Source organism: Thamnophis elegans, chromosome 14 (assembly GCF_009769535.1).
Source record: "Thamnophis elegans isolate rThaEle1 chromosome 14, rThaEle1.pri, whole genome shotgun sequence".
Classification (NCBI taxonomy): Eukaryota; Metazoa; Chordata; class Lepidosauria; order Squamata; family Colubridae; genus Thamnophis; species Thamnophis elegans.
In genome coordinates this window covers 999,573-1,026,978 of record NC_045554.1, presented here as the reverse complement: position 1 = coordinate 1,026,978, position 27,406 = coordinate 999,573, and the positions used below count along the sequence as shown (strand labels likewise).

Below are 27,406 nucleotides of genomic sequence, written 5' to 3'. Positions count from 1 at the left end.
CCTCCCCCTCCCCCCCTGCCCTCCCCTCCCTCGGCGGGGCCGCCATGTTGGATGGCGCGTGTGGGCGGCGGGTGTCGAAGGCGGCGGCGGCGGCCGCCGGAGCCCGGAGCCCAGCAACGCCCGCCGGCAGCAGGTGGGGGGACGACGGCGAGCGGAGCGCCCAGGGGTCGCGGGAGGCCCAGGGGCTTCCCCGGAGGCTCTTTCGGGGGAGGGTCGCTCAAGGGTGGGCTCCCCGAGACGCAGCCCCCCCCCGTTTGAAGGGAGACCCCCCCCCCCACGAACCTGCCCTGCCCCGGGGGGGGGTTGGGGGAAGGCGGGCGGAGGGAGAGGGGGTTCCTCTTGGCGCCCCCACCCCACCCATTGGAAGAGGGGGTGGGTCTCTGGGTGGGGAGGGGGGCGCCCCCCATGGAGGGAAGGGGCGACCTTTTGTGAGTGGGTGGGGGTCTTACTCCGTGTTCCTTTGGGGGCGAAGGGGAAGAAAGGAGGGTTTTTTTGAAGGGTGGGGGTCCTGGTTGCCAGCAAAAGGGCGGGGGGCGCAATGAGGTCAACGCTGCCTTGGATGGAGTCTGTGACCCCCCCTCCTTTCCCCTCCCCCCTTTTACCCCCCTTTGGGTAAAAGGTGCTCCCTGCACAACAAAGACCTCCCCCCCCCTTTTTGGAATGGTTATGCATGGAGGGGGGGGGTCTAAAGGAGGGCCTGGACCTCCTTTTTTTGCAACCCCCTCCCCCCTTTTTATTGCTGTTTCCCCAAATATTCATGGCTGGTGCAGATGAGGGACCCTTCGCCCACCTCTGCTGACGGGCGGAGGGCTTGGCGAGGGAGGAGGGGGCATCTCATTGCAATCTCATTTCAATTCTGGATCTTTTGGGTAGCAAGGAAACCGGGGAGGAGAGGGGGGGGGCGTCAGCCGCTTCATGCAGCTTTTGTGCCTTTGGGTTCAAATCCCAGCAACTCTCCCCAAAGCTTCTGGCCTTTCTTCAGAATTAGGGTCAGGCGGAAAAGCTGCGACCTGATTATTCCCCATTATTGTTGTGTTTTTTTTCGTGGGTGTGTCTTTTGCACTTGGAAGTGGAGGGAGCTTCATGTCGAAAAAGGGACCAAAGTTGTGCGGTTACCTAAAACGGAGCCACAAGGAAAGAATTTGGGGTGGGGTGGGGGATGCAGAAGGGAACAAGGCCGGCGTTTGAGCTCCTGGATGTCCCAAAGGTATAAATCAAGGGGGTCGGGTTGAATGGAAGCCGCTCTGCACGTCTAGGAGATGTTTTGTCTTTATCTGAAAAAACACACGCAGGGCGGAGAATGGCCCTAAGGTGTGGTGTGTGGGTGACACAACCGAGATTCCTGAGAGTCTCTGCCATCTCTTTCCTCCAAATCCAGAATCAGATTTGCAATGCAGGCGGCAAAAGGCCGGAGACTTCAGACACGTTGGTGGAACGGTGAATTTGGGCAGCCTTTGGGAGCTGGGAATTGGTGCAATCGGAGTGTGTGTGTGTGTGTGTGTACCGGGATTGTGTTTTGTGTTGGGTGGGTGTATCTTTGTGAAGGAGTCATTCCGGAAAGGATGTGTAACGCAGGTCAGATCCTAACACCCTGAATTTTCTCTGTCCTTCTCTGTTGTTTTCCTTTAGGATGAGAGCAGCAGTTATTTTAATTCATGGCAGTGAAAGTCTGGAGAAAGGTGGTCTTTCTTTTGTGTCATCCAAGGTTGTTCCGGCAATCCCAGAGCAATTAGTAGCAGGGAAAATAAATTATCTCCTCCTGCCTTGTCAATTGGAATCAAAATGGTCAGGAAGGACAGAGATCAATGATTTCCCAGCTATTTTTCTATCATTCTCTCTTGCATGGGGCACATCAGCAGATCCTAATTTCTTTCTGGATCCTTGGAAACGTTGTGGGTCCTCTGCTAAATTTTGAATTTTAAAATACTTCGTTAGAACTCTGTGTAGTTTGGGAGATATTTGAACGTTGCCATATAAATGTGAGTTTTAACATTTTAATACATAAGTGATGAAATTTGGTTTGGTTCCCTGTTGTAGAGCAGCACAATTGAGAAAATGCATTTACATTTATGCAATATTAAAAAAAAAATAGCGGCTGATTGCAATTAAGAGGTAATTTCCAGGACAGTTTTGGTGACGGATGCATCGGGTACAATAACCTTCCTTGACTTGGGGCCTTTTAGGAGTGCTGGAACCAAGTAAAGATAAAATAGTGAGTGATTTTGTGGAGACACACCTACCTTCTTAGATAGGAAGGGTCTCCTGTTCTGGGGTTTATTTTGTTTTATTTTCTAGTCTAGTCTGCAGCACTGATATTTCTTGTGGTCTCCCATCCAAATATTAATTGGGTTCTTCTTTTGGCCCTCCTCTTTGGAGATTAGCTAAGAATTTCCACTGATAGTGCTGGAATTTTGCGAGTTGTTGGCCTCTCGTTTCTGGAGGTATTGTGTTGAAGAAGGCTGGTTGTAAATTGGACCGGCATGCTGGTACAGAGCTTGTGAAACCTGTACAGTGGGGTTATGATTGGAGTTTCCTTCATTCTCCCCTCCCCTCCTTTTTTTCCTTAAAAGAAAAGAAAATCAAGTGATTGACTCTTAACATGAAGGCTTAGGATAACTTCATTGAGAAGGAGTGCGTGCCTAGTAAGTTAGGAGTCTTGATATGTACGAACTGGCTCTACGTCACTGAGAAATGTTCAGTTGTAAATTGAATCCATGGAAGCCTACCTGGGAGTAAATTGTACTGAAATACGTGAGGCTTGGTCAGTCAAGCATGAGATTAAATTTATGTAGCTCTCCTGAACAGCCCCACGGAGAGCGTCAAAATACTTCTGAGGGTAGGAAAGGATGATCATGTTTAGGGATTGACTCTGCAATGCACACACTCCAGGGCTGTTGCAATGGAAATGTGCGGTGTTAATTTTGTCTGGCAGTTATAGCAGCTTCTACAGTAGGTTGAAATACATTGCAAAAAAATCTTTGTGGCATTTTGCCGATATGGGCTAGCTGTACTTTATCATTGGAGAAAGGTAAACACATTGCCACATAATTGGAATAATATGTATGTATGTATGTCTGTTATCATTAACAGGCTTTCCACTCAGATTGCAGCCTTTGAATTAAAATTCCGGCAGGCCTGGGGCTGTTGACCTCTTGATTGAGGTCCAGCCCCGCTTAGATTGGGTGCATGTTGTGTTTCTTTTAATCTGCTGTGTTTTATTTGCTTTTAATCTTTTCTTAATATTTTTATTTTTATGTAAGCTGCCCGGAGTCCTCCAGGATTGGGCGGCCTATAAATTTAATAAATAGAAATAGAAAATGGGAAATATTTTTCAGTCATTTTATTTAGCGATATGTCTTCAGGTTCCTTTTTATTTGTTCTGATCGTAAGAGCCGTCTTGCAAGTAAGTTTCGTGGGGAAGAATAGTGCCCTTTGCCAGGGATCAAATAAACCAGTCTAATTACACGAAACGAATTTTCAAGTCTTGACTTGTAGATAATGAGTATTTTGGTTTGTCTGCAGCTTCCTAGAGTAAAGCAACACATGTGATACTCACTTATTGGCGTAGGTACATGCTATATATTACATTTAGTTCCTAGCCAATATGGCCAAAGACCACGTTTCCTATGGGATACAGTCGATATTATAGTGTATCACATCTGCAGAACAGAACATCCGGTCTGGATCTTAATCTCGGGGCTGAGAAGTTGGCACTTCTTTAGAGGGCTATAAGTCGGCCTGCGTTCTTGCTGTCAATTTCGTTTTAACTTGCTGTTACTTCATTTGCCATTCAACTTATTCATCTTTTGTTTTTAATTTTTAATTCGTTGCAGCATGAATGTGATACAAATACAAGAATTCAATTATGAGAAAGCTGTTGCCATCCACTTTGAGAGCCTGGTGGTTTTGCGAGCGTCCCTGGGAGGCATGGAAAAGCTGCCTCTCAGTGACTTAAATAGGTTACCCGGGGCGACACCAGGGCCGTGGTGTGAATCCATCAAGCAAACCCCGTCCTTATTTGCCAGAGTTATTTTGGGTTCCTCTCTTGTTGAGCATAGTAAGAGGGTGGGTTTTTTTAGGATAGATAGAAACCGACTATTGTGTTCACCTAGGATGCAGGATTTCTGCTGCATGGTGAAACTATTTTCCTAGTTTTTTTGGAAGCTGGTCAGATGAAGATCAGTAACATGTTTCCCTAAACGCAGCTTGAATTGCAGCTCTTGGCTACCCTGAACCGAAGTCTTTGCTCAGCCAAACGCCCGTTAAGGTCGCAAAAAGGGAGTAGCCCAAACTTGGTTTGCTGAATCTGCTCCATAGATCAGTTTGAGAAGTTATGCTCGAAACCTGCGATGGCCATGGCTTGTGACAGCCGGGCTAAGGTGCAGAGAGAGGCATTGGCTTGCAAGCTTGAGTAACTCCCTTCCTGGCCTTCCCAAGATATGAGACAGGCCCTGCCATGTATGTCATCTTCTCCCCCTGTTCCTCCAAGGGACTACAAAGTTGGATCTGGGCAATAGGCATTGTTTACATTAAAATAGAGCCCTCTGCTTTCCCCAAGCATCCCCCAGTGGAGAGTGGGAACTGCTTGCAGGAAATAGGGCCATTTGTGAGGAGAGGGGATTCCAGCTCTCCTTCTGCCCAGAGCCCTGGGGCACTGCCCTTCCCTCCCTCCCTCGCTCTCTCCCTCTCCTGTTAATCCCTGCATGCTTGGGACCTTGGGAAGATGGAAGGAGTGTCAGTGGAAAAGTACAGAATTCTAGGCCGGTTCCTCACTTCTCCTGAATTTCAGGTTTTAACTCACTTGTCTTAAGCCACTGTCACTGAAATAAATGGCTGATGGAAAGTATTTTGTTTTCAAAGTTAAGTTTTTAGTAGCCAGCAAGGATTCCTGCCATGCTCAAAGGCCCCTAGAGTTTCTGCGTGCTTGGGGGGAAACCCTTGGAGCAAACTTAATGGCTAGTTGTTGCTTTCCTTGCCATGAAGAAAAGGAGAAATGGAAAATACTTGCTTCCAAAGATCCGTCTTCGTGTTCAGACAGACACTCAAGGTTCAAAAAACAGATTCACCTTCTCCCCCCCCCCCCCTCCAAGATTGTGGTTCCCAGCTTCCCTAAGGGGTTTAAGAGGAGTTAAATTGCATACAGGGTTGTGTGGATCTTCCTTATAATTTCTTTGGTCTTTAAAGTTAATGCTGGTCTTTTGAAAGTTGTGTAAGGATCTTCACTGGTCCAGGAGGCTGGTATCCTTTTGATCTTATTGAGCCAATCTTTGAGATTGAAAGAGTAAACAATAGCTCCTCGGGGCTATTGTGATGGATGAGGCAGAGTCAGCTCTCTGGATCTGCAATTAAAGAATGAACTGTTCTTGCATAAATGAACAAGCAAAAAATCTCTTTCACTGTTGGGCTGAAGATGCAACCTCTTCATTTTCATCCCCGTCTCCTTGGTTCGGTTGCAGGCAGGGAGAGTGTTAAAATTAACTAATTAAGCTGAGTATATTTTATGCTAAATGAACGATGCATTTAGGGGATGAAAGTAAAAAATAAATATGTCCAATATCCTATTCCAGGGGTCTCTTAAGGGTTTTGTTTTGTGTTTTCTTGCTCGCTTGGCAACATTTGTGTTGAACACTCTAGGGCAGTAGTTCCCAAACTTGGCAACTTTAAGACTTGTGGACTTCAACTCCCAGAATTCTCCAGCCAGCTGCTGGCTGGAGAATTCTGGGAGTTGAAGTCCACAAGTCTTAAAGTTGCCAAGTTTGGGAACCACTGCTCTAGGGCAGGGGGTCCTCAAACCTTTGGAACAGGGGGCCGATTCACGGTCCCTCACACTGTTGCCCCCCCCCCGACCGGCTGGCTGGGCGTGGCTAGGTGGTCATGTGACTGGGTGGGCATGGCCAACTTAGCAGTCCATTTTGCCTTTGTCCTTGCTGTACTCGCCCTTTACTAAGACCCCCACCCCACCCCTCCCACCCCAAAGGGGAAAAACAGGGCAGACTTTGGAAGTGTGGGCCTTCTTATTTGGGATTGCAGAGCTAAAGGTCTTTTAAGCCTGGAGGAGAATTCACAAAACTGATTGGCTTTTTGCCACACTTGTGCAGGTCCAATTTGGTGGATGTACTTTATATACGGGAAGTGTCAAAGCAGTGGGTGAATTCTCCTTCAGGCCTTATACTGTGGTTGCGTTTGAATTAGTGTGATTTTGAGAAAGCTAGGAGACGTGGAGACATGTCCCCCCCAGCCACCCACCCACCCACCCACTCACTTTTAGAGTGCTACTTTAAAAGCAGCCCCTTCCCTACTCAGCCACTGGCCCTGGATCACATGTCTGTGAAAAACATCTGGAAGGCTGTTTTTAAAGACTTTTGAAGGCTTAACGATTTTTAAAGACTTTTTAACGCCTTTTAAAGCACTTCTTTACAAGCTGGCAGTTGCTTTTCATCCCATCACTCCATGTATTGAAGGCCCATAGCCAGTTTGAGGATGCCTACTCCAGTGTTTCTCAACCTTGGCAACTTGAAGATGTCGGGACTTCAACTCCCAGAATTCCCCAGCCAGCATTCGCTGGCTGGGGAATTCTGGGAGTTGAAGTCCGGACATCTTCAAGTTGCCAAGGTTGAGAAACACTGGCCTACTCTATAGCCTTAATTGAATCAATAATGTTACAGATTACAAAGTTGGCCTTTTTAAAAGCCAGTTAGCTACAATCCCTCTGACAAAAACAGAGTTGGCACTTCGATAAGGGTCGGCTGCTTTGGAATGGTTTGCAAACACTTCCTGTTTTATTTCAATAAGGTGGAGGGTTTAATATGTCCTAATGCAAGGCAGTTGAGCAAGAGATTGTCTGGAGGTTTGGTAAGACAGATGTTGTGCTCGCATTGTCCAGATTGTTCACAATAACAATTTTAGGGCAAAGGGTGCCCCAGTCTTGGCAAACTTTGAAGATTTGTGGACTTCCAACTCCTGGGGAAATGGCTGGCTGGGGAATTCTGGGGAGTTGAAGTTCGCAGGACTTAAAATCGTCAAGGCTGGACATCCTTAATTAAGAGCCTCAGTGTGAAGCCTGCAACTCCCGAATTTCTGCTCAGCCCAGGTTTTTGGCTACGCCATCTTGAATGAAACTCAACGTGCTAACACCGGTTCCACCACAAAATCGCGGAGGACAAAATCGCGCTCGACGAAAGCGCGCATTTGACGTCATCACAGCGCGACGAAAACATCGCGCTGTGATCGAAAAATGTAAAAATAAAGCTAAAACCTTACCCTAACCCCCCCAAACCTAACCCTAAACCTAACCCTTAACCTAACCGTTAACGTAACGCTAAACCTAACGCTAACCCTTAACCTAACGCTAAACCTAACGCTAACGCTCTAAACCTAACCCTTAACCTAAACCTAAACCTAAACCTAACCCTTACCTTTATGTGAATCGGCTTGCTTTAATTTTAATTTTATTTCAATTTTTAATTTTTTTCGTCGCGCTGTGATGACGTCACATGCGCGCTTTCGTCGAGCACGCTTTTGTCCTCCGCGGTTTTGACGGGTCACGCTAACACCTCCACTTTGTAAATACATTCAGAAGGGTCTCCGGTCATCCCACTACCACACTGACTGTGAGACTCCCAACAGCTGCCCCTTGTTCTTTCCCAGAGGAGCTGCGAGTCCAGGAAAGCCCCCGGGCTGAGCACCTGTCCTCTCTTGGGCCTATAGTAAAGAATCTCCAGCCCCAGCCTCCCCTTCAGTCTTGGCAGGATTGAGCCCAGCCTCCTCTTCCCTGTCCAGGCCAGAACAGCCTTCGGATCCTGGATGAGGAGCGTGGCAGCATCCCCCCCCCCCTCGATGATCCCAATGCATTCCCCCCCCCCCTTGGCTCCTTTCCTCTTGGTCCAGAGGGCAGGGGCTGCGTTTTCCATTGCAGATAAACGAATGGGAGTAACACCTCTTGTGACTTGCTACTATTTTCCATCAGGCTAGCCCTGGAGGATGGACGGGGCAGGGATTAGTCCCAGGTGATTGCGGCCTTTCCCCCCAGGAATTCAGACCAGCTTCCAGCTGGGCTCCCATTCCCTCTGGTGGCTGCTTCAGACACCATTCCCAGTTAATATCCTTTTGTTCATGTTTCCAATGAGGAAACCTTTTTTTTCATTAATTTTTTTTTAAAATGTACGTGAATTGTTTAAAATTCACTTATTTTAAAATGGGCAAATTGTAAATTTAGCATTGGGGGAAATCTTTTCCTGTGGCGCATCCCACGTGTCATAAACCTGGTCTCAAACCTGATGGGAAAGCACTGTCTGAATTGCTATTGAGAGACCGCCTGCTGCCAATCACCTCCAATAGACCGATCAGATCCCACAGATTAGGCCTCCTCCGAATTCCATCCGCCGGCCAGTGTCGACTGGCGACTACCCGGAGGAGAGCCTTCTCTGTGGCTGCTCCGACCCTCTGGAACGAGCTCCCCGTGGAGATTCGAACCCTCACCACCCTCCAGGCCTTCCGCACAGCCCTTAAAACCTGGTTGTTCCGACAGGCCTGGGGCTAAAGAGCTGTTGCCCCCGTCTCGAATGGTATGACTGTTGTGAGTTTTAAATTATATATTGTTATGCTTGTTTTTTAAATTTTTGTCTGTATCCCCCTTCCCCGGTTCGAGTTGTGAGCCGCCCTGAGTCCCCTTCGGGGGAAAAGGACAGCATATAAATACAATGAACTGAACTGAACTGAACTAAGTGTCCCTACAAGAGCAAGAGAAGTATCCAGTGGGTTTTCTACTCTCTTTCCACAACAGTGTGTAAGATCTGCAGTGGTTACCCCCCCAGGAAAACTCCGGGCGTGGAAATTTGATTTTATTCTCTCTGTCTCTAATCTGGTTTTCCCCAGCCTTGCACTATCTAGATAGGTTGAATTGCATTAACTCCATTAATCTCCAGACAGTACGTTCGTGTTTATCTATTTTACTCTTTGTTGTACTGTTAAGAGGAAGCCCACATTGGGCAATGCGGAGACATTAGCATAATTTCAGGGTTGGAATGGTTTGAGGGCTTCTTCACATATCTTACAGCTCTCTCCATTCCTTGAATAGCAACGTGTTTGTGTGTTTTAATCTCCGAAATACTTGGTTGACTTGTTGATCCTCATGAATCAGATTTCCTGTTTTTCTCCTCCTCCTCCTCCCTTCTCAGTGATTTCTGCTGGTGGTTCAACAGAATCTCTTCTGGCTTTTGTTTCCAAAGCACCCAATTGTGTAACGCGCCTTGAAGTACGCAACTGTCGAAAGACACATGATGAAATCACCCTGTTGGAGAAAGGCAGGTCAGCTGATGGGGGTGGTGGTGGAGGACACTCCTGAGCTCCTTGGGCCAGGATGGCACAGGTTCCTCGGGGATCCAAACTAGGTACATAAACGTGGCCAATAATCCCTGTTTTCCCACAGCTTTCCCAGGGAAAAAATTCTCGTTCCCTTTTGTAAACTAACTGTAAAGTTGCAGAGTCAATCCTGGCGTTAGGATCAGGTTCACCGACTCTTTGCTTAAGCTTTGATTCTCGAAGCCCTGTAATGATTAGAGGGTGACGCAGAAGAAGAAGAAATAAAATAAAATGCACACAAATCAGCCCACCTTCAAGTGAGACAATCCTATTAAAGTTAACTTTTCAAAGTGGGCCCCGTCATGCCCCGTCTCTTCGCCTAGGCCAGTGGTTCCCAAACTTGGCAACTTTAAGACTTGTGGACTTCAACTCCCAGAATTCTCCAGCCAGCTCTGCAGAGCTGGCTGGAGAATTCTGGGAGTTGAAGTCCACAAGTCTTAAAGTTGCCAAGTTTGGGAACCACTGGCTTAGACAGCTGGACTTGTTACCTGAGTGGTGAAACAGGAGATGGAAACTTCAGGACAGTTATATCAGGGGTGTCCAAACGTGGGAACTTTAAGACTTGTGGATTTCAACTCCCAGAATTCTGGGAGTTGAAGTCCACAAGTCTTAAAAAGTTCCCAAGTTTGGACACCCCTGAGTTATATGAAGAAAAGTAGTTTGTGGGCTTGAGAGCAACACCACTGATTCCTTCCTTCCTTCCTGAAATACATTTTAGGTTCTAAATCTGAGCTTGATTCTTTTCTTTTCTGCTGAGCTTGATAATGTTTAGACAGTTGGAAGGCAAGGAAATTCCTGGGACTCTTCCAGGACTACTTGCTGTTCCTTGATACGGTTTTTCCTTCTTTTATTTTATTTTTTTACTAAGGCAGGAAAGATCTGATGTGTGTTTTGCATATGGGACTTTTATGCCTAATGCCCAGTTTTGCTGCATCTGTTAACAGTCTGCGTGTGTGCTTGTGTGTGTGTGTGTGTATTTGCACGTGATAGAATGAAAGATAGGATTGAAACAAATCTTTTGATCTCCCTCCCCCCCCCCTTTTAACCCCCTTTTAAATGCACAGCCTCTTTGTCATATTGGTGTCTGGTGATTTGTGACTTCTAACTCACACAAAGATTTGAGCAATGGGGGCAATGAAAGCCCAGTTTCTTTGTTCAACCCCCTCCCTAACATGTCACGAAAAAGAGGCTCTTTAGAATTGAAGGGCAGGGGGGGGGAGGAGAGTTGAGGCTTCCTTCCTGTATCTCCAGGAGACATTGGGGTGGGGGGTCTCTCTCTTTCTCCTTTTGTACCACCGGAAATAGTTGGATTCCAGAGCTGCAGGGGGTCCCTGGGCTTCTCTTTGAAATCTGGAGGGGTTTAATTCCAAGTCAACAGATGGGGCCATGGGCCATCCGGTGCTCTCCCCCCCCCTCTCCAAGTGGTATTAGACCTGGAACAAGAAACATTTCTGGCATGTTTTACATTTTCAGTAGAGGAATGCTGGAGCTTCTTCTGGCTGTTGCTTTCCATTCGGCTTTTTGAAAAACCCGTGGCTACTTAAATGCCTTTTATTATCCTGCAACCTAAGAACTTTCTTGTACCCTGTTTCCCTGAAAATAAGACCTCCCCATAAAATAAGCCCTTCCCCGAAAATATTGCAACACAGCAGCAGCCGTGAGGTGACCACGCTCAAAAATAATGACCTCCCCGAAAATAAGGCCAAGCGCTTATTTCGGGGGTCAAAAGAAAATAAGACCCGGTCTTATTTTCGGGGAAACATGGTAGTATCTATCTATCTATCTATCTATCTATCTATCTATCTATCTATCTATCTATCTATCTATCTATCTATCATCTATCTATCTATCTATCATCTATCTATCTATCTATCTATCTATCTATCTATCTATCTATCTATCTATCTATCTATCTATCTATCTATCTATCTATCTATCTATCTATCTTGTATGCCGGCCACTCAATTTATTTATTTATTTGTTTGTTTGTTTGTTTGTCTTGTATGCCGCCCACTCCCGGAGGACTCCGGGCGGCTCACAAAAGACAAGGGAAAGTGGGGAACGAGACAAAGACAACACATTAAAATCAAAACCAACATTCACAATTTCCGTGGAGGTAGATGCTTCTCAGCTCCCCCCCAGCCTGCTGGAACAGCCAGGACTTGGTGGCTTTGCGGAAGGCCGTGAGGGTAGTAAGGGTCCGGATCTCAACAATAAATTGTGATTTACTTGCCTCACCCACAGGGTATTGAGATATGAAGCTCCTTTTCCCCTATGCTCTTAACAAACGGGTAAGTAACTCAGGGGTGCCCAAAGCGTGGCCCCTTTTAACACTTGTGGACTTCAACCCCCCCAGAATTCCCCAGCCAGCCATTGAAGGTGAAGTCTGCAGCTCTTAAAGTTGCCAAGGCTGGGCACCCCTGGGGTGACTTGATTGGACTGCAGTCATGCTAAGTCACGGCGCCTGGTGCTAACCATTCGTGTTTCCCTGCTCTTCGCTGTGGAGTTTTGAATGCTGCATTGTAGAAATCTGGTTGCTGCCAATAGCTTATAAACATTTATTCCCTTCTCTCTGCATACATCTGTGAGCCTGTGAGCATCCTCCTCAATGAAAAGGAAGGCCTTTGACTGGTTCCACCACAAAACCACGTTTGACTAAAGCGCGCTCAACGAAACCGCGTAGCTGACGTCATCACAGCGCGACGAAAAAAGCACGCTGCGAACGCTAAAGCTAAAATTAACCCCTAAACCTAAACCTAACCCCCCTTAACCTAACCCTAAACCTAACCCTAACCCTTACCTTAACGTGAATCGGCTTGCTTTCAAAGCGCTATTTAAAGCGCCCTTTTTTCTCCGCGGTCGCTGTTGTCGCCCTGCTGATGATGTCAGCGATGCGGTTTAATCGGGCGCGCTTTAGTGGAGCGCGGTTTTGTCGTGCCACGCTTCGACTTGGGAAAGTTTTGCATTTGGAAACCGCAAGTCAGAGTGAGAATTTCTGACGCCAGCGGAGGGTCGCTCCCTTCTACAAAGGAAACCGATGGAAAGTGTTATTTGCCCCTTGAATGACCAAACCTAGATTGTGTTGGAAACGAGGGTTATGGCCATCGGGGATCCCCAACTGTTGTGAGCATCCAAAGCTGCTGCTGAGATTGTGAAATGCTTTGGCCAAGGACACAACTGAAAGGAAGTTTCCAAGGGCGAAGGGACCGTTTGCCGTAATGGGGTTTTGGGAAGAATTTAGCTTCCAATCTGCGCATGCTTCCCCCCCCCCCCCCTTTCAGTGCTCATAGCCTTCTGCCTGAGTCACATGCGCCTCCTCCGCTGGTGGGAAGGCCAGAAAAGGCAAAGGGTTTTTGAGGTGTGACACACTGGCAGCCTCAGACATATCAGGAGGCCTGATTGCAGATATGGCTTCAGTTGCAGGAATAATAGCAATAGCAGTTAGACTTATATACCGCTTCATAGGGCTTTCAGCCCCCTCTAAGCGGTTTACAGAGTCAGCATATCGCCCCCACAGTCTGGGTCCTCATTTCACCCACCTCAGAAGGATGGAAGGCTGAGTCAACCTTGAAGGAAGGAAGGAAGGAAGGAAGGAAGGAAAAGGATGGAGAGAGAGATAGAGGGAGAAGGAAGGAAGGAAGGAAAAGGATGGAGGGAGGGATAGGAGAGAAGGAAGGAAGGAAAAGGATGGAGGGAGGGATAGAGGGAGAAGGAAGGAATAGCAATAGCAGTTAGACTTATCTACCGCTTCATGGGGCTTTCAGCCCTCTCTAAGCGGTTTACAGAGTCAGCATATTGCCCCCAACAACAATCCGGGTCCTCATTTTACCCACCTCGGAAGGATGGAAGGCTGAGTCAACCCTGAGCCGGTGAGATTTGAACAGCCGAACTGCAGAACTGCGGTCAGCTGAAGTAGCCTGCAGTGCTGCATTTAACCACTGCGCCACCTCGGCTCACAAGAGCCCCCGCAGTTCTCTCTCTCTCTCTCTCTCTTCCCCCCTCTGCCTGCTATCCATCTCTCTATCACAGTGTTTCTCAACCTTGGCAACTTGAAGATGTCTGGACTTCAAGTCCCAGAATTCCCCAGCCAGCATTCGCTCTTATCATCTCTCCATCCTTCAAGGTCTCTCTCTCTCTCCCCCTCTTTCTCTCTGGCAAGCCCACTTGCATCCTGGTATTTTCACCAAGCAGCTGCCGCATAAAGTTTAATTTTGATTCGTGCTGCAGTTGCAACTCCAGGGCCCCCGTGGAGCCCCCCCCCCCGTTTCTGCTGACTTTGCACAATTTCCTGGGTGATTCATCAGTAAAGTAATAATCCGCCGGGGCCTCTTTAAAGAAGGCTAATTCCCCGCTAATGTAATGCTTTGCTTTTAATGAAAGCAATTTGTCACGTCCTTCCTTTCTATATTTACCCAGTGATCTGTCTTATCTTTTCTGCCTCGCCCGATAAGACCACTTGACAGGCGTCCTGCAGCCTTGGCAGGGGAGGACGAGGAGAGGATAGGAAGCCCCTCGCCCTAGCCGGCAGCTGCTGCCCTCACGTAGGCCTCTGCCTGCCAGGGTTCCCGGCCCTAAAGTGGCTTCCCTGGGGGGGGGGGTGTGATTTGGGGAAGCAGCCAGGGGGGCTTGGAGTCTTTCTCCAGGGCCAGTCTGGGGGTGATTTAGCGAGCTCAGGGGGGCCCCCGCTCCTTCTGTCCGGTCAGGAAGGCACCTCGCAGCTGGATCGGGCCGTGGCTCCGAAGGCACACCCACGGTACACCCACGTTACACCTATCCTCCGCGAGCTGCACTAGCTACCGATCGGTCTCCGGATACGCTTCAAGGTGCTAGTCGTAACTTATAAAGCCCTTCATGGTATTGGATCTGGGTACTTGAGAGACCGCCTGCTGCCAATTACCTCCCACAGACCCATTAGATCTCACAGGGTTGGCCTCCTCCGGGTGCCATCTACCAGCCAATGCCACCTGGCTATTACCCGGGGGAGGGCCTTCTCTGTGGCAGCTCCGGCCCTCTGGAATGAACTCCCCGCAGGGATTCGGACCCTCACCTCTCTCCAGGCCTTCCGAAAAGCCGTCAAAACCTGGCTTTGCCGGCAGGCCTGGGGGTGATGAGTTCCCTCCCCTCTCGACTTGTATGGTTGTGCAACTGTTGTCTACTTTTATTATTTGTATTTTGTCTTTTATGTTCCCCCTTTTTTTCCCCCTTGAATTGTTCGCCGCCCTGAGTCCTCCCGGAGAAGGGCGGCATACAAATAATACAATACAATACAATACAATACAGCCATTGCCACGGTGACTAATGGGATTTCCCCTCCTTTTTAGGTCCAGCTCCCCAGTCCCTTTCGTACCTCTGAGGCGGAGAGGAAATGACTTTATCGGACGTGGCTGCTCCCAGTTGGGTGTCCTTGCTCTGCCTTCCTGCCCGAGGGACCCCCGGAGGGGGAGACGCTGCGGCGGCCCATCCCTGAGGACTTTCGGGAGGAATCTGCCTTGACGGAGATAAAAATGACAACCTCGTCGATCAGGCGGCAAGTGAAGAACATTGTGAACAATTATTCGGAGGCCGAGATCAAAGTCCGGGAAGCCACCTCCAATGACCCCTGGGGTCCCTCCAGCTCCCTCATGACCGAAATAGCGGACCTGACCTACAACGTGGTGGCCTTCTCCGAAATCATGAGCATGATCTGGAAGCGGCTGAACGACCACGGCAAGAACTGGAGGCACGTTTACAAGGCCTTGACCCTCCTGGATTACCTGATCAAAACCGGGTCGGAGCGGGTGGCCCAGCAGTGCAAGGAGAACATTTTCGCCATCCAGACCTTGAAAGATTTCCAGTACATCGACCGGGACGGGAAGGACCAGGGCATCAACGTGCGCGAGAAGTCCAAGCAGCTGGTCTCCCTCCTGAAGGACGACGAGAGGCTCAAGGCGGAGAGGGCCCAGGCCTTAAAGACCAAAGAACGCATGGCTCAGGTGGCCACCGGAGTGGGCAGCAACCAGATCTCCTTCGGCAGAGGCTCCAGCCAGCCCAATCTCTCCACCAGCTACTCCGAGCAGGAGTACGGCAAATCCGGAGGCTCCCCGGCTTCCTACCATGGGTGTAAGTGTGCAGGTGGTGGGCCCTGGGCTTCTTCCACGCTCCGGGCCTCCTGGGGTTTGCGGGTGGAGGAATAGAAATGTGGGCCTTTGAACCAGCTGCCCAGGGACCCGGGTGCTTGGCTGGGGCTTCTCCGTAACAGGATGGCAGCCCTGAAGTTGGACCGGAGACCCTTCTCCCCTCCCTCCCTTCCTGCAGATGCTCCATCCCACTTGGTTTTAATTTCGAGTCCTATTCCCTCCTAGAGGATTTTGTGGCATCTTTAAAGATTGAGAAATGTCTCAGTGAACCGTTGCAGCCGAAAGGTTCCTTGGACTGTTCATAATACTTTCCTAAAGTAATTTCTGTGAATCTGTGAGACGTGTGGTTGCCACTCCGAGGTGGCGCAGTGGTTAGGGTGCAGTACTGAAGGCCACTTCAGCTGACTGCTCTGCAGTTCGGCGGTTCTAATCTCACCGGCTCAAGGTTGACTCAGCCTTCCATCCTTCCGAGGTGGGTAAAATGAGGACCCAGATTGTTGTTGGGGGCGATATGCTGACTCTGTAAACCGCTTAGAGAGGGCTGAAAGCCCTATGAAGCGGTATATAAGTCGAACTGCTATTGCTATTGCTACTCTCCCCCCCACTTCAGACAGTGTTTCTCAGACACACATAGTGGGGGGCACTGGGGTTCCCCTGAAGGCCCAGGCAGCTGAAATATCTTCTGGGAAGGGTCTTCATTTCTGGCCTGAAGGGCTGCCCAGAGTTGACCTGTGGGAATTTTGGTTTTTGACTTCCTTACAGTTTGGGAATCGGAAGGTTTCTGGAAGCGGCCAAGGAGGCAGGTCTCGGGGGTGTCAAAATTGGATCTACTCGGTGCCATCTTGCGCAAACATCTGAGTTAATGATCAGGCGCTTTGTAGCAGGATAACAAAGGATCCCTTCATGGGTTACAAGGAAACCGTTTAGGCTGGATCGCTGGGGGAACGGGGCTTTCTCCGCAACGCTGGGACGCTTCGGAAATTTAAGAAATGGTTGCCCAGTGATTGACTAGCCTCCTAATGACATCAGGGATTTAAATATGGCGTGGGAGGTGGAGGATGGGTCGCTTCACTTTACAGGCAGGGTTTTGTAAAGCCTAACGGAGGCTTCCCCGGGGAAGTCGGCGCATCTTTAATCTGAAACGCTGCTGTGATTTTAAATCCCTGAGAAATTTTGCCTCGGAGACAACTTGCCGTCAGCTGAAGGTGGAAACTTAAGGGAGGTGAGCTCCCCTAACCAGATTGACTCATGCTGAATCCTGAGGGGTTTGCACACTCTCCTCGGTGTGCGTGGAGTCGTCGTTATCAAGTCTTCCCGGTCTGGGTGCAGGGAAGGATTAACATGTCACTTCGCTTGACGTTGTGCCCAAACAGATGTTTCATGGGCCCAAGCAGGCCTGGGAAGCTTCCCGGGACTGTCCTGTCCTTACCGTATTAGGAGAGGGAGATGGTGGCTTTGGGCCAATATAGCAATAGCAGTTAGACTTATATACCGCTTCATAGGGCTTTCAGCCCTCTCTAAGCGGTTTACAGAGTCAGCATATCGCCCCCACAGTCTGGGTCCTCATTTCACCCACCTCGGAAGGATGGAAGGCTGAGTCAACCTTGAGCCGGTGGGATTAGAACCGCTGAACTGCAGATAACAGTCAGCTGAAGTGGCCTGCAGTACTGCACCATAACCACTGCGCCACCTGCGCCATATTTCCTTATGCATAATATTTCCTTGGATTGTCTAGCTTCACTTACAGGAGATGTCTGGGAGTGAACCCCGGGGGTCTCTCTACACCAGTGTTTCTCAACCTTGGTGACTTTAAGTCCTGTGGACTTCAACTCCCAGAATCCCCCAGCCAGCGCAGCTGCGCTGGCTGGGGGATTCTGGGAGTTGAAGTCCACAGGACTTAAAGTCACCAAGGTTGAGAAACACTGCTCTACACTCAGCCTGTCCTTTTCCAGGGAATAATGGCAGACTGTAGGGTGCACATCAGCATAGCAAACCATTCCCGGCCATAAGAGCCTCTCGTGCTGTTGCGAATGCGAATTGCTAGTGGCTCTTGATGGGGGCTTCCTGCCTGCCTCCTTTGCTGCCATAGAGGGACAGCGGCTCTGTGTTTAGCGTGAGGCCAGTTCAGGGTCTGCCTTCGGGGGAGTCTTGAAAGAGTCTGGCCTCGGGGGTCTCGCCTAATCAGGCCCCCTTGGCACCCGCCCTGACGGTCAGATTGCTCTCCGTGTGCAGCCTGTTAAGTGGGGAACCTCACCCTGGTCGTCCTTCTGCCTTTTGGGGAGAGTTCAAGTGAGAGTGGACAATCACCTTTGCAACCCTCTCTTCCCACCCCCAAACATCTGCGGCTGTAAACCTCATGTTTACTTTTCCTCAGCTGGATTCCAGTCCTCTCAGTCTTCACAATTCCGGCTTGTCTGTTTTTTACTCAGAGGAGGGTTATTTTGAGTTCCAACCTGTCTGCCTGGGGACCTTCCCATTAAGAGGTAGATGGGAGGGACGTCGCCACCTTGGTGGCGGAAGGGCAGCTGGCGCTGGGAGGGCGGCTGAGGGGGAGACGAGGAGGAAGGTTCAGCCGCAGAGCTGCTCAGAGGGAGCCAAGATTGTGCCCGTTTCTCCCCCCCCTTGCAGCTACATCACCGCGAGTGTCTTCAGAACTGGAGCAGGCCCGGCCTCAGACCAGCGGGGAAGAGGAGCTCCAGCTGCAGCTGGCTTTGGCCATGAGCAGAGAAGTGGCAGAACAGGTTGGTCTCTTCCCAGAGCAACAGCATCACCTGCTACACTTTTGGGTTGATCTTCTCTCTTCCCCAGAAAGGTGAAACGAGGAAAAAGGGCTGGGAAAATGAGCACAGGTAGGAACCTGTTGAACTGCAGCTCTCCGCTCCCTCCCCTTCTAGGTTTGGATGCTTGGATTAGCTGTGTGTGCATGTGTGTGTGTGTAGGTTCTGCAACCCTGCAGGGGCACCCTGTCGGTGCCGCCCCAATTTCCCTATTAACTGAAAACCGCTCCTGAAAACCTGCCTCCCAGCTTGGCTGTCATGGTTAGGCTAGGAGCTGACGATCCGTGGCGGCCGCATTTGACAGCTGTTACGAGTTACGCGTGATCAAAGGAAAGCTGCAGCCTTTTTTTTTGAATGGATGTGAATCAGCCCCTTGGACGCTCTGGAGCTATCAGTCAAATCCCGAAGCAAAACCTTTGCAGGTCTACGATCAGGTCTCAACAGGGCCAGTTTCTAAAACCTTGATATGGAAAATCCGGAATCTCCAAGGCAGCCTCTGCAGACGAGGCAAAGCAGGAGTGCAAAAATGGGCAATTTAGCATCTTTGATGTTGGTACCCACTACATCCGGGCTCTCCACACTTGTCAACTTTTTAAGACGTGCGGACTTCAACTCCCAGAACTCTGGGAGTCGAAATTCGCAAGTCTTAAATTTGACGAGTTTGGAGACTCCTTTGCAGCCGTAGATCAGTGGTTCCCAAACTTGGCAACTTTAAGACTTGTGGACTTCAACTCCCAGAGTTCTCCAGCCAGAAGAGCTAGCTGGAGAATTCTGGGAGTTGAAGTCCACAAGTCTTAAAAGTTGCCAAGTTTGGGAACCACTGCCGTAGATGAAGAAGCAACAGAGCCGTTATCTCTTCTGCAATCTGGCTGGAAGTGTTGGCTCTAGTCCAGACCAGGAAATTCAGGGAAACGACACGAGGAAAGTATCAGCAGAGCCCTTCGATGCCACGGGCCGAGGGAAGGGCCCGGAGGAGTCCCCGCGCTTGGCTTGCGGCTTTCTCTGAGCCGTTGCGGGACCCTCTTTTAAACCTCACCCCCCCCCCCCCCCCCGTCCTCCCTTCTGCAGGAAGAGCGCCTGCGCCGGGGCGACGATTTGAGGTTACAGATGGCGTTGGAAGAAAGTCGCAGAGATACCGTCAAATTTCCCAAAAAGAAGGAGGTAGGCGGTTTTCCTTTGCAAAGACTCCTCAGAGCTCACCGGATGGGTGGGGCGGATTGGAAGTTGACTTTGCGTATTTATGTGCGCGTGGAAGACAGAGAATGTTTAGCACAGTGTTTCTCCACCTTGGCAACTTGAAGATGTCTGGACTTCAACTCCCAGAATTCCCCAGCCAGCGAATGCTGGCTGGGGAATTCTGGGAGTTGAAGTCCGGACATCTTCAAGTTGCCAAGGTGGAGAAACACTGGTTTAGCATAAGACATCTCTTCCGTACTGGGATGAAAAGCCCAAGAGATCAGCTAAGAGCACCTTAAAGAGTGAAATGGCGCATTGTTTGTGTTCCCTGCGCTCCCCTCTCTCCTTTTATTTAAAAAAAAAAAAAGATTTGTGGGTCCTGTGAAATGTTTGTACCCGGCTGAGAACTACCTTTTGTCAACAGCACGCAGCTCTGCTGGATCTCATGGACGCGTTGCCTTCTTCCGCCACCCCTGCCCCCAAAGGAGGAGAGTCTTGGAAGCCCCCAGCTGCAGCCAAGAAAGCAGATCCTTGGGGGGCCCCTCCTCCCAGCACCGCCACCTCCGATCCTTGGCAATCGTTCGGTAAGAGCCCTCCCCCACGGAGCCCTCGCAAGTCCCCCGAGGGCTTCTTCCCTCATAGTGTGGTATCGTTTGGGAAGGGAAGGATTTTGGGGAGCATTTTATTCTTAGCCGAGGTGGCGCAGTGGTTAAATGCAGCACTGCAGGCTACTTCAGCTGACTGCAGTTCTGCAGTTCGGCTGTTCAAGTCTCACCGGCTCAGGGTTGACTCAGCCTTCCATCCTTCCGAGGTGGGTGAAATGAGGACCCGGATTGTTGTTGGGGGCGATATGCTGACTCTGTAAACCGCTTAGAGAGGGCTGAAAGCCCTATGAAGCGGTATATAAGTCTAACTGCTATTGCTATTGCTATTAAACCTTAGGGAGATGCTGTCAATCCCCCCGTCCTGAGGCTTCAGGGAAAGAGGCTTGCAGCTGTGATGCCTTGCGGGCTTCCAACATTGACTGGTGGGATTCATTGATAACGGGCCCTTGTTTCAGCTGGCCAGCTCCTTGGCTCCCTGGGACGGGGCTGAAAAAAAATCAGATTTACGCCTCTTGAATGCCGCTGAAAAGGGCGGCTCAGAGCGGAACAGAGGCCTTTTAAGTCTCGCTTAGCTGGACCGGGTTTTCAGTGGCATTCAATGGGCGCCTTCTCTTGTCCTCCGGGGCCGCCATTGCTGCGTCTGCCCGCTTTTGTCACCCGACTCATGAAAGGGCGACTTGTTTGGGGAAGCTTCCACTCAACGGCAGCCCCAGGCCGAAATTATCATTTCTTGCATGGGGCTGTTGATGAATTTGCAGGAAGCGGAGGCAGCCGGGAAGAGATGAGCTGCTTTCTCTGGAAAGCTCGGCGGTCTTTCCTATCTTCTGGACGTAGCGACTGCGGACCTGCACCTGTTTGTAAATGGGAATCAACGTTTTGATAGTTCTGTGTGTCTCCGTGAGTGTTGTGTGTTTTCAGCAGGCTTCCTTTAAACAGACACGCCAAAACACAACCAACCACAGCGGAATTTGGATTCCCATTTTTTAAATCAATGCGCGGAGAAGATGGGATGGGCAGCCACTGGCTCTTTTTTTAAAAATAATTTTTATTTTATTTTTGTTACATAGACAACACATACACACAACAATAAAAAAACAAAAACAAAAAGGAAAAAAAAACACAAAAAAGAAAAAAAACCGTCATCACATACAGCATGTTGTTTGGTTACAGGTGTTTTAACATTTATCATTCTTATACATTTATTATTTCATTTAATAGGTTATAATATACAGTTTGGGTTGCTTTGTTTATCATCCCTTCCTCCTGTTATAACACCACCTTATTTTCCCTTTCTTTTCTCCCTCCCTTCTCTACTTTCTTCCTTCCTCCTCTCCTTCCCCTTCCTTCTTCCTGTACCTTTCTCCTACTCCTGCTCTTCCTCTTCCCCTTCCTACCCTCTCTCCTCCTCTTTCTCTCCTTTCCATCCTCCTCTCCTTACCTCTTTCTTTTCACCCTCTCTCCCTTCTCTACTTTCTTCCTTCCTCCTCTCCTTCCCCTTCCTTCTTCCCTTACCTCTCCCTTACTCCTACTCTTCCTCTTCCTACCCCCTCTCCTTCCTTTTCTCTCCCTTCCATCCTCCTTTCCTTTCCCTTTCCTTTCTCCCTCCCTCCCTTCTCTACTTTCCTCCTTCCTCCTCTCCTTCCCCTTCCTTCTTCCCTTACCTCTCCTTTGCTCCTGCTCTTCCTCTTTCCCTTCCTACCCTCTCTCCTTCCTTTTCTCTCCCTTCCATCCTCCTTTCCCTTTCCTTTCTCCCTCCCTCCCTTCTCTACTTTCCTCCTTCCTCCTCTCCTTCCCCTTCCTTCTTCCCACTTGCTCTTTTGATTTTGCCACATAATCATGCTGTGCCGATCAAGAAACAATCTTTAAATTTTAATAAAAATAATCATTAAAAAACCCTTCCTAGAATCTAGTTTATAATGAGTGAGTTGTGGTAAAATGCATGGACGGGCAGCAAGTCGATCCAGACAAGGGGATCGTACGTGTCTTGAGGAGATCAAGAAAAGGGTTCTCAAGGCCTCACTATTTAACTTCAGCAGAAGCCAGAAGATGACTTTGCCCCGTTTGAAATCACAAACTTTGGCTCGGGGTTCTCAAAGGTTGTGTGTATGCTATCCGCATCTGGCCCTGTTGGCGAGTGTCTGAGTTGGGACTAGGGTTAAAAGAGAGAAACCCCTCAAAATGGACTGTGGGGGTTAGGTCTGACTCTGCTGGGAAGCTTCAGGTGTCAGGGCTCCAAATGGCATCCAAGATAAAATAAGAGGCAGGGGATTCCAATATATTAAAATTGCTGTGTTGGCACATCTGGGGAAAACCCGAATCTGAAAGCGTCCAGGTTTTCCCCACCCAGTTGAAAGTTCAAGACCCTCCCCCAACACCCACAAGCCCATCCCATGGTCCAATCAGTCATGGCCAGGAAGGCAGATCCCTCCCATCCAGATCCATCCAGGTGCAGGGACAAAAGTGACCTTGGCTTTCTGAGAAAGAATGTTGTTATGGCTACACATCACCCAACTCCGTATAATCCCCCCCTCCCATTTCCCCACAGTAGAAAGGGTGGCGGGGCCTGAAGTCCAAAGCTTGCAGACACGACATCGGGGCTCGTACATCCTTTGCCTGCAGGTGCCAAGCCAGCCGCCTCCCTTGATCCGTGGGGAGCCCCTGCGACCTCCTCCTCCTCCTCCTCGGCTGCTCAGCCTCTCCCAAAGAGGGCCGATCCTTGGGCTCCTTCCAAACCATCGTCCGTGGCAACGAAGACAGCTGGGGACCCCTGGGGACCAGCACCGGTAAACAAGCCAATCTCTGCTTCTGGTGAGTAGGGTGCCCGCTTTCCGTGTCTTCTGGAGGAACCTGTTTTATCGGCAGCTAGAGCCGAGGTGGCTCAGTGGTTAGAGTGCAGTACTGCAGGCCACTTCAGCTGACTGTTATCTGCAGTTCGGCGGTTCAAATCTCACCGGCTCAGGGTTGACTCAGCCTTCCATCCTTCCGAGGTGGGTGAAATGAGGACCCAGACTGTGGGGGTGATATGGTGACTCTGTAAACCGCTTAGAGAGGGCTGAAAGCCCTATGAAGCGGTATATAAGTCCAACTGCTATTGCTATAGCTAGGCCCAAGGCAGGGATGGCAAACCTTTTTGGCACAGCTGGCTGGAGCACCATGCCTGTTTTCAGGCCATTTTTCGGGTCATTTTCAGGCCATTTTCAAACCTGTTTTTGGCCCGAAACCGGTTATCTTGTCCTCTTCTAATGAGAGAGGGAGGGAGAGAGAGGGAGAAATTGGGAGGTGTTAGCAGAAACAGTATTTTTCTAGGATTAGGGAGAAGAGTCCTCCTGGCTGTGGTTGGCAACATTCCTCCTTTGCGTTCCAGGTAGCAAATCTTTCGACCTCTTCAGCAATTTGAACGGGATGATTAAAGATGACTTTTCTGAATTCGACACCCTTCGAACGTCTAACAAGCAAGGTATCTTTGAAACGGACACGCTGTAATTGGGGGCTGAAAAAGGGGGTCTTGAACCCCCCCCCGTAGGAAATACCCTCCCCCAAATTAAAAGAAGGGAAAATAAATCACAAGGGAGAAGAGGACCCAGTGGGAGTTGTTTATAACAAGTCGGCATTCTCAGTGTTTGGGGGTTGACTTGGATTTCAGATTTGAAGAAGCCAAAAAACAACACCCCCCCCCCAAAAGAACAAGTAGAGCAACCCCCTAATTTTTAAGGGAAATGCCTGGCCTAATACAGGGAAGGTGCCCCTTTGAGGGGGATCCTTTTCAAGGGCTGTTATTTTCTCTCCCCGCGACGCAGGTTCTGCTTTCTCGGCCCAAAACAGCGGGACCACCAGCCCTGACCTCTCAGAATGCCAGCCGGCCAGCTTCTCCGCCAGTAAGCAGAGCGCCGCTCGGAGAACCCCCGAGTCTTTCTTGGGCTCCAATGCTGCTTTGGTGAATCTGGACTCCTTGGTATCCAAGCCCCCGCAGCCAGCACCACCCACCCTCAACCCTTTCCTGGCTGCCGGTACGTCTTCAGCCATCTTTGCACGGCTGGCTTCTTTCGAGGGGGGGGAATTGCTGAAGGGGGGGGAGAAATGGGCCCATTAATGAGCCTTGCTCCTTCGAAGGTGGGCAGTCTGCCTTACGTTATTTGACTCAGGGCAGCGGCTGATTTCACCACCAGCCCTATTGGGTAGCCGCTTTTTAGGGAAATAAATGTTTTGCGTGGCGGGGAAGAAGTCCCAGAAACGCCAGGCGGGGTCTTGGGGAGTCGATTGAAGTCTGGTTAAGGCAGTCGCCCTAAACAACATTAAGATGCGTGGACTTCAACTCCCAGAATTCCCCAGCTTTGAGAGGTTGCTGACGTTTCTCTAGAGTTTCTGCTCAGTGGAGGTCTTTTGGGGGGGGGGGGGGGTTGGCTGGGAGGGAAGGCTGGGGTGGCTCTGGGGCTCCTAGCCACTGAGAGGACCATCTTTCACTTCCATCGAGACCAGGGATCTCCAACCTTGACCACTTAAGCCTGGAGGATTTCAACTCTTTCTTTTCCCCCGAAAATATACTTTTTTTTATTTTCCATTTTGATAACATATAATCACATGTATACTATTACATAGCCAATATCCTATTGTATTAAGTAGTAATTACATCAGTTCCTCTTGTCATCAACGCCCAGAAAGATAATAACCCATTATTGGCTTTTCTGCTCTCCATAGACCTCTTTCTTCTGCCTCTCTCTTACCTCCTTTCTTCCCTCCATCATCCTTTCCTACTCTACTTCCCCTTCCTTTCTCCTTCTCCTCTCTCTTCATTCCACTCCTCCTTACCCTCCTCATCTTCCCCCCTTACCCTCTCTCCTATCCCTCTCTTCCCATCTTTCTTCTCTCCTCTGTTTCCCACTCTTCCTCTCATTGGTGTATTTCAGCTTCTGAGCAAACTCCATTCTATGTTGATGGTATTTATGCTTCCATATCAATATACTTAACATATCTTAGTTTTAAAGAAAAAATAAGAGAAGACAGTATACATGTGCAATCATATTACTTTACAATCTAACACCTTCAACTCTTGAAGTGGCCGAGGTTGGAGACTCCTGATCTAGACAAGAGTCTCTTAGTTGAGCTCCTGGTTAGCCACCAGCAGTGGGATCTGAATTCTGTGGGGCTGCAGACCCTCCTCCGCCCCCTCCCCTTGCCTTCTGCAGCCCCCACTGCTCTCATTCCTGGCCAAAGGGCGTTGAGTGACCCATCCGTTGGGGCCTCTGGGCCTTGCCTTGAAAACGTCCTTGCATTGAAGGGTGCCTTTGCTGCGGCCTTGTGCCTTGTGTAGCCGTTTGCTCTCAGACGGGAAGCCGTGGAGGTTCGGACTGACTCTTCCCTCCCCTCTTCTCTGCTCCCAGGGTCCTCGTCATCTTCATCGGCTTCTCCTTCTCCAGCCACGGTCAACCCCTTCCAAGTGAATCAGCCGCAGCCCCTCACTCTCAATCAGATGCGGGCCAGCCCCATCCTCGGGGGCAGCCTGTCCTTCAACGCGGGGCCGGAACCGGGGGCCCTTCCGTCTGTAGCTCCCGTGGCCCTGGCCCCCTTGCCAGCCGCGGGCCCCGTGGCCTCCCTAACCAGGATGGGCCCGGGAGTGAGCGTGGGCGTCATGGGGCCCGTGGCGCAGCCTCTCCACCACCCGGGGATGCCCCCCTCGGTCTCTCAGCCGGCCAATGGCTCTAACCCCTTCCTCCTCTGAAGGAAGCCTGGAGCGTGAAGCCTCCCTGGGAAAGGCAGGCAGGACATCGGAGGTGGCTTGGGCTGAACCGCGAGCACCGGAGACCCCGGGGGGGTGGGGGGGCTGGCTGGCGGGCTGCTGTCGCCTTCTGTGGGAGCTCCGGGTGCCCTCGGCCGAGACCTGCCCTTTTCCTTCGGGGTCTCAGCAGCCTTGCAGAAACGTTTCAATGTCTGTCACCAAAGTCAGGTTCTGCTCCCTCCCCTCCTTCCTCCTTTTCGTTGATCATTTCAAGGTGATAGGAAGACTTTGCCATCTGAAAGAGCCCCCACCCCTCTCCCCTCCATGTGGTTTTGTAGACCCTAAGCCGCCCCTCGGAAGTGCCAGCCAGATCCCGTGCTTGTAAAAAACACATTTGAGACTCAAGATGAGTGCTAGTGAATGTGTTTGCACATAAACCACCTTCTCTTCTAGACTGTTTGGTTCACCCATAGTCCTTACCGGTCTTGGCCAAAGTGGTATCTGGCCTTTATGTTCTGTATATCCTTGCACACTAAAATGTCGAGCAGAACTGTGCCTCCCCGCCCCCCCAACCCCCCCAGGCAGGCGGGGAGGGCCGGCCGCGCACGTCCACAGGAGGAGAAGTGAAGCAAGCTCTGTGAAAGTCCCGCAAAGTTTTTTTGTGAAACCCCGCAAGTGTGCTGTTTTTGTATGCAGTGTTGAATTTCTACACCTGGACACGGACTGCCCACGACTTCCGTCTGAATGGCTGGCAGGCTGCCCTGGAGTTCAGGGCTGGCTTTTGGCTCTGGGCTTCCGGAGGGTGCGTTCGTTTGGAAATTAGTGTTGTTTTAATTTGACTTGCGACGCAAGGCTTCAAAAAAAAGGGGGGGGCATAGGGTGGGGAATACCAAGGTAATTCTGGGGCGACTTGGGAACTGATTTGGGGGGGTGACCTTTTGTTATTATGCAGTAATCCTTGTATACTTTTGCACTTTTAAGGATAGGGCCGTTTTGGATTTGAGTTCGCCAGGTGAGCGTTCTGTTTTCACTCTTGCTAATTTTTATAATGTTCTTATTTAACAGTCGATAGTTTTGATAGATTTATCAGGTTTAGTGGAAAAATTAAGTCTTTCTTTTCCAATTCTCTCTTTTTTTTTGATTTAATGTTTCTTATTTATATATAAATATTTTCAGCTCTTGGTTTTCACAAAGAGAATTTTAAGGGAATATCGACAAACCTCCTGCTTTTGAACAAAGTCCTTTGTATTGGGAAAAAAAAACAGCGGAATAGCTCCTGTAAGGTGAATTTTGAGAGGAATATGGCTGAGGTGACATTGAAAAAGGAAAACACTACAGTTGCCTTTCAGTTTCCCCCTTTTATGACTTACAACTCTCCACTTTGTGTAAAAAAAAAAGCAACTCCTGAAGCCTTTGAGAGGTTGAAGATCATGGTAAATAAATGACTTCTCTCTTGTAATACTTTCAGAACTTAAAAAAAAAAAACATTGCTGTATGAATGTTACTTTTAATTAACTAAACTCTTCTAACTAAAGAATGCACTTCATGGTGTTACTTGGCTCTGTTTACAATCTTCTCCGAAAAGTAAACTTTTGATTCTTTCGGCTCCCCACCCCGAAAGATTATACTCAGGTTTAAGTAGTGAATAACTGTTTGAAA

At 49.6% G+C, this 27,406-nt stretch overlaps 1 protein-coding gene across 1 annotated transcript; it reads left to right on the top strand.

The window, feature by feature from the left end:
• EPN2 (epsin 2) lies at positions 1-27,298 on the top strand. The gene is made up of 9 exons (XM_032230610.1): positions 1-133; positions 14,682-15,459; positions 18,105-18,217; positions 19,322-19,414; positions 19,854-20,013; positions 22,654-22,842; positions 23,399-23,491; positions 23,832-24,041; positions 25,413-27,298. The coding sequence occupies exons 2-9, from the start codon at positions 14,865-14,867 to the stop codon at positions 25,748-25,750; spliced, it is 1,791 nt and encodes a 596-aa protein (XP_032086501.1). The 5' UTR covers positions 1-133; positions 14,682-14,864; the 3' UTR covers positions 25,751-27,298.
• Positions 27,299-27,406: the final 108 nt, after the last annotated feature.

What these genes read in the sequence shown, in the direction of transcription:
- EPN2 (XM_032230610.1), top strand. Translation starts at nt 14,865, where the DNA reads ATGACAACCTCGTCGATCAGGCGGCAAGTGAAGAACATTGTGAACAAT. An exon ending in CAAGCCAATCTCTGCTTCTG is followed by an intron (nt 22,843 to 23,398) that starts GTGAGTAGGGTG and finishes TTTGCGTTCCAG; the next exon opens with GTAGCAAATCTTTCGACCTC. An exon ending in TCGAACGTCTAACAAGCAAG is followed by an intron (nt 23,492 to 23,831) that starts GTATCTTTGAAA and finishes CCCGCGACGCAG; the next exon opens with GTTCTGCTTTCTCGGCCCAA.